Source organism: Bombus pyrosoma, linkage group LG12 (assembly GCF_014825855.1).
Source record: "Bombus pyrosoma isolate SC7728 linkage group LG12, ASM1482585v1, whole genome shotgun sequence".
Classification (NCBI taxonomy): Eukaryota; Metazoa; Arthropoda; class Insecta; order Hymenoptera; family Apidae; genus Bombus; species Bombus pyrosoma.
In genome coordinates, this window is record NC_057781.1 from 7,136,091 (window position 1) to 7,152,630 (window position 16,540).

Sequence of the window (16,540 nt, forward strand, 5' to 3'; positions counted from 1 at the left end):
TCCGTTCGGTTTCATCATTCCAGAATGACTTTATCTTGTAATAATTTATTTTTCGGTCTGCGATATGATTATTATCGTTATTATGGTAATGATTGAAATATATGATTATTTTGTTTACTCGCATATAATAAAATATTGCTTTTGTGCAGGCACGTTTAATGGACTCGTCCTGTGCGGCTGTCCTTGTTACGTTTCTGCCCCATTTGGGTTGTCCTGATTCATAGATAATCGAATCACGACGCTCTCTGCTCTAACTTTCTTTACCCGTTCCCCGCATGGCCTAATAATTTCTCTGATAGCGTTTCCCTCGAAGAACGTCAAACGGCCTTGCCTTCTCGTTTTTATAGCCACTAATCAACCTTGAATTTCATCGGACAACTTGTTCATCTTTCGTCTTTTGCTTCCAGCCTGTTGAGAATGTTGTTCATCCAAGACTTTATTACATGGTTCGATAGTATGTATAAAATAGACTCTGCATCTAATAATGTATCTTTGATTTTAAATAATAATTCAGCTTTACATAATCTGCTCTCTAATCAACCTTCTATCCATTCGACCAACTTTTTTCCATATCCCACTTTTGTTTTCACTCTGTTGATTCTTCTAATCGTTGTTAATCCAGAATTTTGATTTTAATTCTCGAACAATCCGATCCGTTTTCGATCAGATTTCTATTCGATCGGAGAATATTTCCCCTTTAGATATACGTTTTCTTTTTCTAGCCTGTCGATGACGTTATCGATCCGAGACTTTGTTTTTCTTTTCACCTACGAAAGTAGATTACGTATCCGACAATGTGTCATCTTGGATTTAGCTAATAATTTTAAATAATCCGATCTGATCGACATTGCGACTGACCAAAGATCTTCTCTACTTTCAGTTCTAGCTTGCTGCCAATCTTATTAATCGAACGCTTTGTTACGCGATACGTAGGTAGATTTTTCTTATCAGATGTCATATCTTTAGTTCTAAATAATGATTATTTGTACGTGCAATCTATCCGATCGATTTATCTGAATTTCGTTACCTTCCAATTCTGCCACTCTTTAAAACCTATAGATTTTTTTTACCGTGTATAGAGATCTCTAACAGATAAGATTTATGCTTCGGTTCGCATGGCTTCTAGCGATTGTTTCCATGGACGTTTCCAAATAAATTTTCCCGCGATCCTGCGCTTCAGAGAAATTGGTGACCTCGTACGATTTAACCGCGCATCGATCCCATCCCTACCCTAACCAGTCGTCCCTCCTTTTGCCAAACTATTTTCAAATTCCGCATTTCAGTTTCTTGAAAATCCTCCGTCGATGTCTTCTCTTCTGGTCGGCGAAGATAATATCGTTAACAGCTTCCTGCATTGATCCTTCTTAGGACGAATGTTTATTAGACGTTGGATATTTTCTTCGATCCTCTTTTTGTCCTTTTTTTTCTTTTGTACAAATCATCCATATACCGTAGGATGTAAAATTCGAATAAAGACAGAAGAACGTGGGTTAAAGAAAAGGAAACTGCAAGATCGAAATTGCAGTATTAAATTTATTAAATGAAACTCTAGTTAATTAAAATAATTTTACTAATCGTTTATTAATCGCAAAATTGATAAGATACCAATGGTAAATTCCATAGATTCCAAGCCATTTGTAATAATAATTATCTTACTCGATGTAATTGTAACTAACACGAGGGAATGGTAGAATTATAAAACAAAGAACGAGCAAACTACAAGTATCATAGCTGGTGTGTTCTTTTTGTTATACGTTTATCGTTAAAGAAATTTAAATATCATTTGCCGTTATCCCAGGCGACTGCGATTATTTCGCGCTATCGAGCACAAATATATCGTCCATTTCATTTATTTATGCAGAACGAAATACAAATAATCGTTTAGGGCATATCGCTTATAAATATCTCACCAGATAAGCGTATAAACGCGATCTCGCGCTGTTTACTTGTGTAAGAAAAAAGGGAAGAAAGTAAGAGGAGAGATGAAAATATATCTATTCATTTTCAATCATTTCCCAGCTAATTGAAAAAGTGTGTCAGACAATCGACGAATATACATTTGTAGCAATCTGTAACTATTTATAAAAAGAGATTTCCAACAAGAGGAACGGCAATATAATAATAGGAAAGGCGGTAATGAATTTTTAGTTTCGAATCGTACGTTGGTTTAGTTTCTTTCACGATTTATCGAAGAATATCGCGCATAGCACGGTGGAAGTAGAGTAGATGCAGTACGTAGCATTCGTAATGTTTGCTTAATGTTGCCAAAAAGTTCGTTGACCTACTAACAGGGAGGAGAGGAACTGCAGCTGCTTGGATGTTTCGCGTTATAAATTCCTTGATGTTTATCGATCGCAAAACGCGCGCTAATGCCGCTTCCAGCGCTTTTTCTCCTTTGTGGAACGCAATTTTCCAATTTCATTATATTCCAGATCCCTCTGCATCTATTAACGTATCTCGGACGCGTAGGAAATTATGAATCGAATAACGAGCTCCAGAGACCCATCTCTCGTGTCGCGTTCAATTACGAGTATAGAAATCTTGCGAAAATTTCACTTCGTCGTCGTTATAGAAATCGTATTTTCCTGTCCTTTTCTTTTTTTCCCCTTTCCCCGGCGGAGAAAGGATTTCTTTTTGAATGAAACAGGAGTTTCTTCTCTCTTCGTCCTTGAATTTCAATGGAATTTTCCTTTCTATCGAAAAATATTGTTTAAGCCTGACCGAACGAAGATTCTCGCGATGGGATTTTTGAAAGCGTTGAAAGGGATTCGAGAAATTTCCGCGAACGAGAATTCGCGTAACCTACCGACAGCGTTGATAAACATTTCACAATTTTACGCATAAATCACCGAGTTTACTCGAGGATCGCAAAAAATTGCTTATCGTACGCGTCTCTGCTGTCGTCGTCGTTTGCAAACAATGCTCGCCTTAAATGTTAGAATTTTCCGCCTTGGTGAACCAGGATTGATATTCGATCGAGCAGAAAAAATTGCAAGTAAAATGTTTGCTTGTAATGTAACGTATTAAATGATTCGTTAAACGAGCAGATTATAAAACCGAAGAGAAAATGATGGAACGGATATCGATGGATTATGCTCGATCAGGAGTATTCTATATAGATAATACTTGCAATTACAGAGAATTAGAGAGGAACTGTGAGTCGGATTGGCAACAAAATCAGGTTTAAAGAAGCGTAAAGCAGGAGGCAGCGCGGAGCGATCGTTTCCCAGCGATTGCCAGATCCAGCAGGGAGAGAACAGTGCTCGACTTATACGTATAGAGAAGCTCTGATGTTTGCCTCGACGTTGCCAAAAAATACAATGACCCAAATAAGACAAGTTGCACTCGTTTGTCGATACTCTCCGCACTGCGATCTCCTTCTCTCTGAAACTGTTTCGTTCAAGTGCACGTACCACCGCGTGCTCCATAAAACGACACAGATACTTATTCCATTCAAGGAAACGAAAGAGAGGGAGAGGAAAAAAAATAACGCAGATCAAACTGTTGCCGTAAAAAAATCTACATACATTTTGTTCCATATAAAATGTTTCCTTTTTTTTCATTTTTTGGTTTTATTTTTTATTTTTGTTTTTCCTTCCTGTTGTTATTCGTAGTCGTATATTCTATTGGAGGAGGAGAAAAGAAGAAGATCGAAATATCACCATACAAAAATCTGTATGTCTTTTTTCCTCTCAACATTTTATTATTATTATTATTATTCTATTGGTACAAGATTCTTCTTTCGATCGTTCGAAGAGAACATCCTGATAATGCTACCGTTTCTAATTCTTTTTTTTAATTATAAAGATACAATTTTAATACACAGTTCTAATGTACACGTAATATTCTCATCTATGAAGCGTATAAAAATTTCAACTCAAGCAGTTGGCGATTAGCAATTGAATACTTCTATGAGAAATTCCATGCTTACAAAGGTAAAGTTGCTGAAACGATTTGACGAAATACGTTGAAATTGACAGAGGAATTTTCAAAAGCGTCACCGGTTTTTGTTATCGAATGGTATTGGTAGACCAGTTGGTGACCAACGAGACGTAAACTCGTCGAACAAACGAAATAATTGATAGCGCTCTTATAATTGAAAGCCTACTCTACCACTTCTCTCAGCGGTTAAAGAGGAAGTCCCTTGTACCCTTCGTTGAAAGTCTTGGCTCGACTTCCGATTTTTCCTCACGTTTCGAAAGTTTTATATAACATAATTTATCTGGAACAAGTGCCGCGCTTAATATCTACCTTCTTAAATCTCATCGATCTTATCGGGACATTTTAACATCTATTTCATTTAATATGGTATCTCTAAAAATGTTGGAATTTCTAGTATTTAAGATGTAATTCGATGTAGTAATTAGATTATACTGCCAGTAGATGGTGGTTTCATGGAAATGAAACATTCCTTGAGAGCAGGAGTATCTGCTCATTCGATCTTAAAATTGCTTGAAAGTTTCCTGTAATTAAGCATTACGGCGATCAGACAAGTTTCTGATTTGTTCTCCGGGCAAATTCTATGTAATTCTAAAAGCGTTAATTGCAACTAACACGTCCGTAATCGCGTTGTTAAATAGTCACGTAAATCAAGCTACATACTCGTAAGCTGCGCGTAACAGCGATTCGAAAAGCTTTTCACGATTGAATTATTTGAAAGAGAATTTTTTTAATGAAATTTGAACATTCGAGGACCTTGCAAGCCGAAAATTTGTTCAATCGGCAGATTGAAAAATTCGCAAGTTAAACAGTCGTAAGATTTGAAACTTGGTAAATTAACGATTTATCTCGTAGCTGGTAATTGGAAAATTTACACGGTCTAACCATATTGGGAAAAGCTTGTTCGTTAGCTCGTAAATAAGTGAGTTTTCCATTTACGAGGGCACCGTGTACCACGTTTGGGTTATCGATTGGTATGGCGAAATTTGGCACCTACTTAGGACACACCCGGAACGATGATTTAATAAAACGATACCATTACCGAGCCATTAAACCTGATATTTACCAAAGAATTTGGCCTACCCATGGGACAAAATTTGAACCAAATCGGTGAACCGATGTCGTGTTCTCCCCTCGTTAGTTATCTTCTCGACACACGATGATTCATCTTTAACCGTCTTCCTTCAATTGCCTTCACAGACTGCCTCCATATTCTGCTAACGTTGAACGCAATGCAGCGAAACTCGTTTAAACCGTTCGTACTTACATAATAAGTTTATTCGAATAACTCGGTGTCACGGTTCTCATTTCTCAGTAGCAACGGCATATTATTTTTGACATTACGTTAAGAAAATATTTTGCCACCGTTGCTTTGGCACAAATCTTGCCTTTGTGTAATTTTAGAAAATTTTCTCTCTCTCTGTCTCTCTCCCTCTTTTTCTTTCGTAATATAAATTAGGTTAAATATATAATAGAGTTATTTACGTCGTGCAGCGTAGTGATTTATCAGTAAATAGTACGTATTTTTTGTGAAATGAATTCCAATAACACTTTATTTTAAACTACTTTTTATATACGTACAGTGGTCGATGAAAATATCTGAAAATTCGTAGAAACATTTTTTGAATATATCACGTGCGTAGTTTCGTACAACTCTCGTGATGTATTATATATAAAAAAATGTTTACGCTAGTTGCTCGTACATTTTCATGGATCGCTGTACGAACGTTAAGTATAATATACGTTAACGCATTGAGACGTAGGATTTTACAGAATTTTTGTAGAAATTTCCTTCATCGAGATCTTGGCGAAGTTTCAAAGAAACCTAGAAAACGTTTGTTTCGCGAATTCTGCTTGATTATAATGTTTTATGTTAATTGCTGTTGACCTTCAGTGCGTTAAAAGACACAGTATGATTGCGAGAATCGATAGAAAATCGTAAAAATTTTTATTGAACGCAGGGATTAGGATGTAATCGAACGGACGATTTCAGTACACCAGTCAGTTCTGGCAGCAACATGAGCAGTATAGCACGGTTTCCAAAGTTGGACGAGTGTGCCCACTTTCATTACGAACATGTTGAACTCAGTTCCTTGGAGGTCAGTTACATTCGAATTAACCTTAAGCTATTCAATTCCATCCTCCAATCTTGGCCAAATTTTCATTTAAAAATATTATCTCCTTACCTGAACTTCTAATTAAAACTGTTAATTATTACGTATATTATAGACAGTTTTGATGTACTCATTCCAGAAGAATTACTCAAGATATAAATATAAATACATATTTATTTATAAATATATACATTTGTATTTTGAATAATTCTTACGCGATGAGTACATTAAAATAGCCAAGTTCTTTGTTTATCAATCCTTACGTTTAGTCTTTCAATATTTTAAAGATCTCATTTTTTCTTCTTCACATTCGATTAACTATGCTTATTCTATAAAAAATTCAATGTATCGTTATTTATTGAATATTAAGTGTCCCCAACTATTAGAATCAGTCATAACGTTCTACAAAAGAGATAATGATATTCCTCCGGTATCGATGAAGGGGCAAAAAAGAAAGAAATAAAAAAGAAAGAACGAAAGAAAAAGAAGAAACGGCGGATTCAAAAGACACGACACGCGTGTTTTTCAGATCCGTCGTCTAAATAAGACTAAAAAGTTATACGTTGGTTTTGCAGGTTTCGCTTAGCGAAGGTACCAATGATTCCGACAGCTACGCGGTCAGAGTAACATCCGGGGACGCATGCTGGACGCTGCAACGATCTTATGATAATTTTGTTATGTTTGACAAGCAATTGCATCGCTGCATATTTGACAGGAAGTTCTCTTCCTTAACAAAGCTTCCAGATACACGGCCAAAGAACACCTGTGATATACTGAGGGACTATTTGAATAGGTTCTCGCAGTTAAATCACGAAGGCCTAAATTGCGGTCCTGTGTTAAATTGGTTGCAGCTAGATAATAGAGGAAGAAGAATCCTCGTGCCAGAGTCAGATTCATGTCCCATTAATACTCCCGCAGTAGCCGCGGCTTATGCAGTTAGACCTTATGTGGCTCAGGCACCGGATGAAATCTCCTTTCAGGTATTATTTCAACTTGATAAAAAAATTCCAATATATACTAGTAAATAGACCGCGGAGCGTTATTCATTTGTGAGAAACTGTTAAGTATAAAAATACGCAGAACGTTCATAATAGGCAAAAATATATAAAATATCGAAAGTAGAGTGGCTGTTGTAATATTTAGGATAAATCTCTGGTTAGCATCTGATTTAGAAATGAAAGATGATCGTGACAGAGTCTGTGTAATATTAAATTGCATAAATATTGAAGATCTAATAGTACGAGTTTGAATAGTAAAAAGAAAAAGAAGATTATATAACAAGTTGATAAATTTAATGTGAAAATATTGATGATTTTCAGGTTGGAGACATGATTTCTGTAATAGATATGCCTCCTCCAGGGGAAAGTACTTGGTGGCGTGGGAAGCACGGATTTGCAGTCGGTTTTTTCCCAGCCGAATGTGTGGCTGTGATCGGGGATAAAGTACCACGGCATCTGACCGTGTCAACGACAGTTAGATCAAAGTTACCCGTGAAACCGGTGCTTAGAAAGCACGGAAAGCTAATCGCCTTTTTCAGATCGTTCATATTGAATAGACCGTCTAGGAGACGATTAAAGCAGTCAGGAATCCTGAAGGAACGTGTATTTGGTTGTGATTTAGGGGAACATCTGTTAAATTCTGGTCAAGATGGTATATATACACAAATATTTTATATTGAGCTTGATATACAATAGCTCATGAATGTAATTTCTATATGCATTTTCAAATTGCTTAAAAAGTTTATCTATATAATCGTGATAGTCAGATATAATTAAAGCGCTAATAAGATATTAAAATATCTTTCATAACGCACAAAGTATATACGTGTATACAAAAGTTTCCTATGACAAGTGTTCAAATATTTCCATGAGCCATTGTAAGTCACTAATCGTATACGGTTTAACAATTGTACAATGTACCATGATGTTTATAGTGCCTACCGTTTTAACGTGTTGCGCTGAATTCATCGAGAATCATGGCTTAGTGGACGGTATATATCGTCTAAGTGGCGTGACATCGAACATTCAGAGATTACGAAACGCGTTCGACGAGGATCGTGTTCCTGCATTGCATTCCGATGAAAGTATTTTACAAGATATTCATTCTGTAGCGTCGTTGTTGAAAATGTACTTCAGAGAACTACCGAATCCACTCTGTACATACCAGCTTTATTCTACTTTCGTTAGCGCGGTTCAAGCTAGCACCGACGCCGAAAGATTAAGGCGGATGAGGGATACCGTTAGAAAATTACCACCACCGCACTACAGGTAACGCACAGGATAGAAAGACCTGGCTTTCCCTTTTCCCTTAGTACATGTATTTCAAAAGAGATACAACTCAATAAGTTGTCGGGAAAAGCGAAAAATTATGTTTTGGAAACTCTGCAAGATAATTATTAATATAAGATATATAATATTGGTAAAAGAAATAGATTGTAGGAGACAAATATGATTGTTGTGATTTTTCATATTGTTCCTCTAAGATTGGATCATTTTCAACTGTGACAATTTTGAAATACACGTGCAACTTGAAATCATAAATAATTCTAACATTATCTTTATAACGTAATATGTATTTTGGATTTCAGAACCTTGGAGTATCTGATGCGTCATTTAGTGAGAGTGGCAGCTCGAGGAGCGGAGACCGGTATGACACCACGTAACGTTGCCATTGTTTGGGCTCCAAACCTTCTAAGATGCAAGGAATTAGAGGTTGGAGGTGTAGCAGCGTTGCAGGGTGTCGGTGTGCAGGCTGTGGTCACAGAGTTTTTAGTCTGTTACGCCGAATTAATTTTCGGAGACGGTCCTGTTGGACGGCCGAAATCGCTAGCTATTACAACACCGGCGAGATTGCTTAGTTTGGAAGAGGCTCGAAATCGAAGCTTGAGAGGCGAGCCTGATTACGTGGAAGTGGGCGCCGGTCCAGCCGGGTTACCATTACATTATCATACGGTCATAGAATTACCGCGAAAGAGAAACGGCTCGAAACGTTCACCCTCATTGAACTGGAGAGCTTTATTCGGGCGAGGTGGCTTGGGTGCCAGAGGAAAAACAAGACAAGTTGGCACGCCACCTCAAACAGAAACGGTGCCAAGTTCCTTAAACTCCTTACGACGGTTAAGACCGGTGAAAAGCGCAGACAGCTTGGACGGTGAGGACAGTTTAGGTCCTCTGCTTGGACCACCACCAGCTAGACCTTGCGGACATAGTCGATCGGTTTCGCATGATTCGTATTTCGATCATTTAGCGGACGCACCGAATACATCGTCGCCGTTGGATCTGTCGGAAATTCAGCTTAACTTCGACTTGGAGGAACGAGAGATGAGAATGTTCTCGGAGGAGGAGAGCGGCGGGGTGGCGTCGGTAGAAGCGTCACCAAGACGTCAGAGGACGGAAGGAACACAAAATACCGCTGCCACCGGTGGATCCAAGAGAAAGAGATCGCGATTAGAGGAAAGACTGCAGTGCGACGTTGAGTTGCGCTTCATTGATAGCCAAAGTCCTGATCAGGTAAATGATATTTTACACGTCTTTATATATTTATATGTTTCTATAATTTTGTAGATATGGTTGTGCTATTGGTGTTGATCGATATATTTAACGCACGTTCACAGGTGATGGTTTCTGCAGATGTTCACAGTATGGATACCCCATCTCCTTTGCCAACACCAGGGTACCTTCCATTATTATCCGAAGCTTCAACCCCACTCACACCCGCCACGCTACATGGAACACCGCATTCTACATCACCTGTACCAGCTAACAGTCCTAGGATAAGTTTTCGAAGTTTCACTTTACCTTTAGAGATCGACGAAGAACAAAGCAACGCGAACAAATTGAACAGAACTAGCGTGTCTTCCGATAAATCATCCGACCCTAGTCATAGGTTATCCGTAAACTTAGAAGGACAGAGTAACGCTAAGTCCTGCGAGAGGATAATGACATACGACAAACATGTAGATTTGTACGATGATAAAGAGTCTTCCAAGGCTCAAAAGACTTCGAAGGAATCGAACCTAGTTGTATCAGATGTAGTCGACCAAGACATGACACCTTGCGATAGGTTAATGTCTCATCCTAGCGAGATAGAATCTAGTAAAGTAACCATGTCTCCGTGTAAAGACGTAGAAAATAGATCGAGCTCCTGTTCCGTTGACGATAATAAATCTCACAGTGACAACAGAGACACGTTGGACGTGAGAAAACACGATGCATCGACCAACAAATCGATCGGTTCGCATCACGACGATGCCATGGCTGGAAATTCAAACGCACACAGAAACGAATTGCCAGGACTGCCACTATCTAGCGCCACCGATCTAGATTCTCCGATGTCATGCGAACAGACTATCGAGGACTTGCCCGATTCCGGTTTTGTGATTTGTGATAACTCCGACAAGATATTCACCAACACAGAAACGTCACAGATGATATCGAATACCAATGATTCTGGCGAATGGGTGATAGTCGAGACTACGGGCTCGATCACGACACCGACGAGCGAGTCGAGCAGTTCGAAGGATCCTTTGGAAGGTACCGTGAATAACGCGATCGCGACTGATGCACCGCAACTGAGATCCATGTCGGAGAACGTTTCCAGAACCTCCTTGGATCTCACTATGGGCTCAACAGTAGACACAGATACATCGTGCATCGGTGTCAGTGATTTAACCGAAAGTCCCGTTCTTCCTCAAGAATCTGCCGAGATGACATTTGACGTTGCCGACAGCAGAGACCTCGAGGAACACGACGCCACCGCGCAGAGAACTTCTAGAGCTTTCGAGGACCAAACGAGTTTCGGGATGGTCAACTCTGGCAATAATTATTCAAACATCGTTCACTCGCCCATACACGATCAGGATAATGGAAATCAGAAAATTCGCACCGTTAGTATGACGGACATTCGTATGAACCAGAAATCTAGCGAAATGGAGCACGAGGTTACCGCCTGCTATTCGAAACTAGACAACACCGAAGCCTTCAACAGGAACGAGAATCCAGCGAAGGAAGAAGCTGTGGTAGAAGAGAAGACCTTCGAAAGCTCTCAACGCTCTTCGAAAAGCCACTCAGACTTTCAGCAGAAAGAAATTCGACGTTCTTTGCAGCTACATCAGAAGCCACAATTCCAAGCAAACGATCGCCGTTCGTTCTCTAATCAATCAAAGAAGAGCCAGGATCTGGATTTGTCTTTGGCCAATACGGATAATAAGCAACGCAGTCAGAGTCAAAAGTCAGAAAAGTGCCAAAGCTTCGAATACGTTTCACCAAAGGAATCAGCTCAGAACAGTCAGCAACACAAGCAGTTCCCTACACGTACTGAGGACCCTTCTAAATGTAACAACGTGAAGAACAGTCAACTGCAAGAGCACATAGAAGTAGTAATACCATCGGAAAATGCTGCCGAGCCCAGTGAGATAGCTCATCCCCCGGAAGGTGCATCCGAGCCAACGTCTTTAAACTCATCTTGTACTTTCTCGAATGCATCTTCTCCAGTGGATGATTCTATCGTTCTTCGAGATACGGCCGCTATACTTCAAGAGTTAGCGTTGCAAAGATTATCTGGAGGCATTGTGGGTGACTTGTCTGTTCCTCCGCGAAGAAGATACGAAACAGAGAATAATAAAGATCGAAGAAGCTTCGATTCTGAGATCGGTAGGGAGATAGTTCGTGAAAGAAAGATGAGGCAGGAACTGGATTCTGCACGGGGAAAATCGGAAGAGCCACCGGTGAATAATACTCAACATCTGCCGCCATGTTTGAGAGCTCGTCACGCAAGAGCGACACGAGCATCTCTTAGTAGATCGCTAGACGAGGCAAAGTTTAACAAAATGTCGGAGGAAGCTTCTCTACCTGTGAAACAGGCTACGGAGGACGCACAGCACAGTTCCACACCTAACGTTGGAACAGGATCGTCGAACAGTTCCTCGGCTAATTCCGATAAAACGCATCTAAAGAACCTAGGTGGTTTAGACTTGGGCGATCCCCAGTGCAGAGAAAGGATAGAAAAGTACAAAGAAGAGAGGAGAACGTTCTTAAGGGACAAGTACAGATCGGAGAGCTTTCGAGGGATGTTATCGAAGACAGAAGACGATGGGGAGCAGGCGCTTTTGGCTAGACTAAAACAGAGAGCCACTAGGCCCTCCCTTCATTGATATTAAAGTAATATTTATGGAAACGTTTTGTCAACTTTCCCCCCGCGTTGAATAATTGAATTAATTGCATCTGCAATCGCGTCATGCGATCAAATATGATGTATTCTAGTGAACTGTTCGTTGTAACGATCATTGCGTCTAACCCTTTGCTCTCAACGTTTGTTCGAACTTTTTTTATGTACGTTTTGTCCTTTTTATTTGTTTTTTTTAGATTCCTGTGTTAAATATAGATACTATAGAACAAGAGTATGATAAGCTAAATTTTTTTATTTTTTTTTTTACAGAGAAACAGGTTTTAAGAACTAATATGTTGTTAATCAATCTCACGTTGTCGGAATTGTGTTTTTATTTGTTTTGAAGATTTTTCGGTCAATAGTTTTTAAAATTAAAAAAAGATAATACTGGTTATAATATTGAGATATTATACGAATATCGAAGATATTGAAATATCGCTTGTCTTAAGAATTGCGCCTCTTAGAAGCCATCTGATCAACTCTATCTTTTAAACAACAGCAACTTTTAAACACCAAGATAAATTTAAGAAATGGCTTCTGCAGTACCATTGTTTTCTGTTCTTTTTTCATTTATGGAGTTAATCAATATAACTTCTGAACGACTCCATCATACTTATGCTGAACGATTCAGCAGTTATTAAAAGACTCATCTTTGGACCTAAACAGGCTTTCCATTTTTAATTGTCTCGTTGTAAAATCCTCCTATTTAAGCATGAAGTAATACCAAAACTAGCAAAGATGAGAGATGTGCTTATCATTGCTTTCTCCTGATTTCCATACGAGAACACGTATTTAATTTTAGTTTGAGTAATTGTTCTATACGAGAGAAAGCGAATCTCAGTATTTTACGATATGTTCATCGTAGGTGGTAGGAAATCGACTAAATTGTAATTTTAAATCGAAAAATCGATGGTCCAATTTTAATGAACGTATGTACGATCAAGTTTTCAATGCTAAATGCGTGTAGCAACACGCAGCGAAGATTATTGGACGTTCTGCCATGTTTTCTTTTCCTTTTTTAAAGTATTATCATATGCGTTTAATTAGTAATATAGAATTTTGTTTAAGAGGCGCTGTATTTATGTTCTTCTGCGTCCTAGATTAGTCGAGCGTGAAGGGTTAAAGGCGTGGAATTTAACAAAGTCGATTAAATACGAGTGATAGAACGAAAAAAAGAAGACGGTCTGACGATTGACGCTTTTAAGAAATGAAATCAACGGGGAACGTTCGTCTCATTTCTTTTTTTTTTTTTTTTTTTAAATCGCTGTTATTAACAGAACAGTTCGATGATATACGAGTGTAATTTGTATCTTTTAATTTATTATTATAATCGATATTACATATACATATATATTATTAGAATTATTTCTGTTATTGTTAACGCGTCGTGTAAGAAATCATTTCTCCCATTATTGTTATCGCTCCCAAAGATGTCATTTATTAAAGCTTTTCGCGCTGTTCTGTTAATCGACCCTTTTAATTTAAAACGATATGTACCAGAGTGTGTTGGGTTCGTGGACCGATTTGTTGTCGACCCTTTGCACGCGAAACTGCATTTTTTACGCGGGTTAAGCAAAAATGTAACTATATAAGCTTGTTTGACAAATTTTACGCAAAGTTAAGTTTCCACGTACGAATTTATATGTATAAATATTCTCTTTGTGATGGTTAAGCTAAAAGAAAAAGAGTTTTCGAATGACTGAGCGTCCGTAGCGCATAGTGCTTTAACGAGATACTGTTCTCTCGTATTTTAATGTCATACCGTTCGTTCGAGAGTAACAGTAACAAGTGGAAAAATTAAAAACCAAAAAAAAAAAAAAAAAGGAAGAAAGAACAAAAGTAAGAAAGAAAGAAAGAGACGTGAAACGACCAAATTGACAAATTCTATTATAGAAAATAGCGGAAATATTCGTTCTCATCTAGATTCGAAGTACGGGTGCAAAGGGATTAATGCTTTTCAGTGGAATCACGTGTCTTCGTATCGATCGATGTAATCGAGTTACAAGATATGTTAATCAATACGCTTCCCTTTTTCTATAAATTTCGTTGTTGCTCGCTGATCCGTGTATTTTTATACGAGATGCGAAGCGTGTCGTGCTTTAATCACAGCGAGATGAAAGCTTGTTCGTTCGATAATTGTTCTAGATGTGTGCGTTAATCGCCCGTGCAATCTGTAGCTTCTTACTTTTTTCTCTTTGTTTTTGAATTGGAATTATTCTGTTTGAATTTTTCTTTGGTAGGACATTGTTAATTCTTTTATTTTATTGTCATTTTAAATTATTCTTTTTTTTTCTTTTTTTAAGTTTTACACGTTCGTCTCCACGCCATTCGCTTGTCAGGTGTCACAGAAAGACAGCACGTAGTTAGAGATCTTCAAATATGTTAGACTTCATTAGCGATATATCGATGTCGAAAGAAATTAGAATACTCGTTGATATTCGTGTTTAATTTTACGTTAAAAACTCTGGTACATTTGATGAATTTGTTGTTTGTACTTTACCGGAGAAGAACAATTTTCCTTTTATATACATATATATACATACAAACAATTAAAGAACCATCGTATTAAATTAAGTATTCGATATACGCGTTCATATATTTTCTCTCTTTTTTGTCGTGGACTGGTCCATGGCTTCTATATAGCACCTCCTTTGTATATGCTTTATTATTATTATTAATATTATTAATATTATTATTATTATTTAGTCGAAATGTAATATATTAATTTATACATTCTTTAGTTCGATCGTCAATGTAAAGAAGAGACTAGCTTGAAGTGAAGATTATTGCAGGACCGACTGTTTCGTTAAAGATAAACAATTTTATTTCACGATTACCATAGGATATTATATAATTCGTTTATCGATAGAGAGTTTCAACGAGAATAATTTTTTTATATTTATTTTTTTTTTTCGTTTTTCTTTCGTACTATAATTTTTACATTTTCAAGGAATTATTGTTCCAGTGTAAACGACGATCTACTTCTATTACGAATTATTCAGAATCTCAATGCTCGCATTTATCTTCGATCAGCGATTTTTATCTACTTATTACTGCTATAATTTACTCGTGAGTTTACTATTCACCAAGACCTATCAACAAGCTGGAGAATATTCGTTCTGTAGACCGGAAGAGGAAACGTGCGAGGATTGTTTAATCTTTCCCCTGAACTCGCGATCTTGGTTCTCTCTTCTCCCAGCAACGAGAATAACCGAAACACCGGAAGAATCATCTTCTGTGACAGCATTTATATTTCATCTGACATCGCCATCGCGAACCAATGAATTAGTACCAAGTCTATAGACCGTCATTTTAACATTGTACATTTCGATCTCTGTCCGAATCAAACCACTTAACGTACGTAGCTCAGAGAATCATCCTGTTCTCAATTTGTGATCCTGAAGATGCTCAAAACGAGAGAAGAAAGAAGGAAAAAAGAAAAAAAAGAGCCGCTAGCAAAGTTTGCGTACGAATAACAATGAAACCTTTTTTAATCTAATTAATGTTAACATTGCTGGTGTGCGTGTTCCAGGATAGTCCCGATATTTTGCGTATTTTTTTATGCTACGATGATACAACAAGTAGTATGAAAACGGTTTTTCGCAAACCAAATTGCAAACCAAGCGACGACCAAGCACACATACTTTTACTCGAAGCCTTCGAGATACTTAAACCATATTAGTTACAATTTGTATTCGAATGTTTATGAAAAAAAAAAGAAAAGAAAAAGAAAAAAAGAAGAAAAACGAGAGAAAAAGGAAGGAAGAAAGATTTTATAAGGAGGAAATTTAATAACTTCTGAGACGACGAAGGATTTTCTTTTTTTGATAGATGTTACGATAATAACGGCTATGACAAGAGTGAAAGGAAATTATCGACGAGAGAATGTTGCGTCGATAGGATGCGTTTGAGGGACAAGTCTCGAAATTATTCGAACAATAAAAAGTTAGCGATCGAGTAGCGATGATAATAGTCGAAACAGTTGATTATATTCCTCGTCGAATCACTCTTTTTTGCTAGCATTTCTCCTGTTCGATGTACACGTGACTCGCGTGATCAAACTTGTTAAAGCGTTCACGAACTATTAAAAAAAGGAAAAAAAAGCTATACGAAGTATAAACGTTTCTATAGTGCGTGTCAAAAAAGACTGTAACAATTTGCATTTACAAGAAATTGCAGATTGTTCCAGTAGTATCGTTCGTTATAGTTTTCCATTGTGTTTCTCATTGAATCTAAATGAATTTGTAAACGAGCATTGATCATTCGGAGGGTTGTACAAATTCAGAATTTTCAACTTTTCAATTTTTCGATATTTACGATAC

General features: G+C 37.7%; 1 protein-coding gene across 11 annotated transcripts in view; it reads left to right on the plus strand.

Annotated features, from left to right (window-relative positions):
• LOC122573465 (GTPase-activating protein CdGAPr) overlaps positions 1-14,919 on the plus strand; it is a 40,309-nt gene extending 25,390 nt beyond the window's left edge. For 8 of the 11 annotated variants that reach the window (XM_043739860.1, XM_043739858.1, XM_043739854.1 and 5 more), the window contains 6 exons: positions 5,901-6,038; positions 6,629-7,033; positions 7,373-7,703; positions 7,987-8,320; positions 8,641-9,562; positions 9,667-14,919. In XM_043739860.1, the coding sequence (XP_043595795.1) occupies positions 5,901-6,038; positions 6,629-7,033; positions 7,373-7,703; positions 7,987-8,320; positions 8,641-9,562; positions 9,667-12,204 (4,668 nt within the window). In that variant the 3' untranslated portion in view covers positions 12,205-14,919. The remainder of the gene's footprint in view (positions 1-5,900; positions 6,039-6,628; positions 7,034-7,372; positions 7,704-7,986; positions 8,321-8,640; positions 9,563-9,666) is intronic. The other 3 variants (XM_043739863.1, XM_043739864.1, XM_043739865.1) reach the window with 3 other exon arrangements.
• Positions 14,920-16,540: the final 1,621 nt, after the last annotated feature.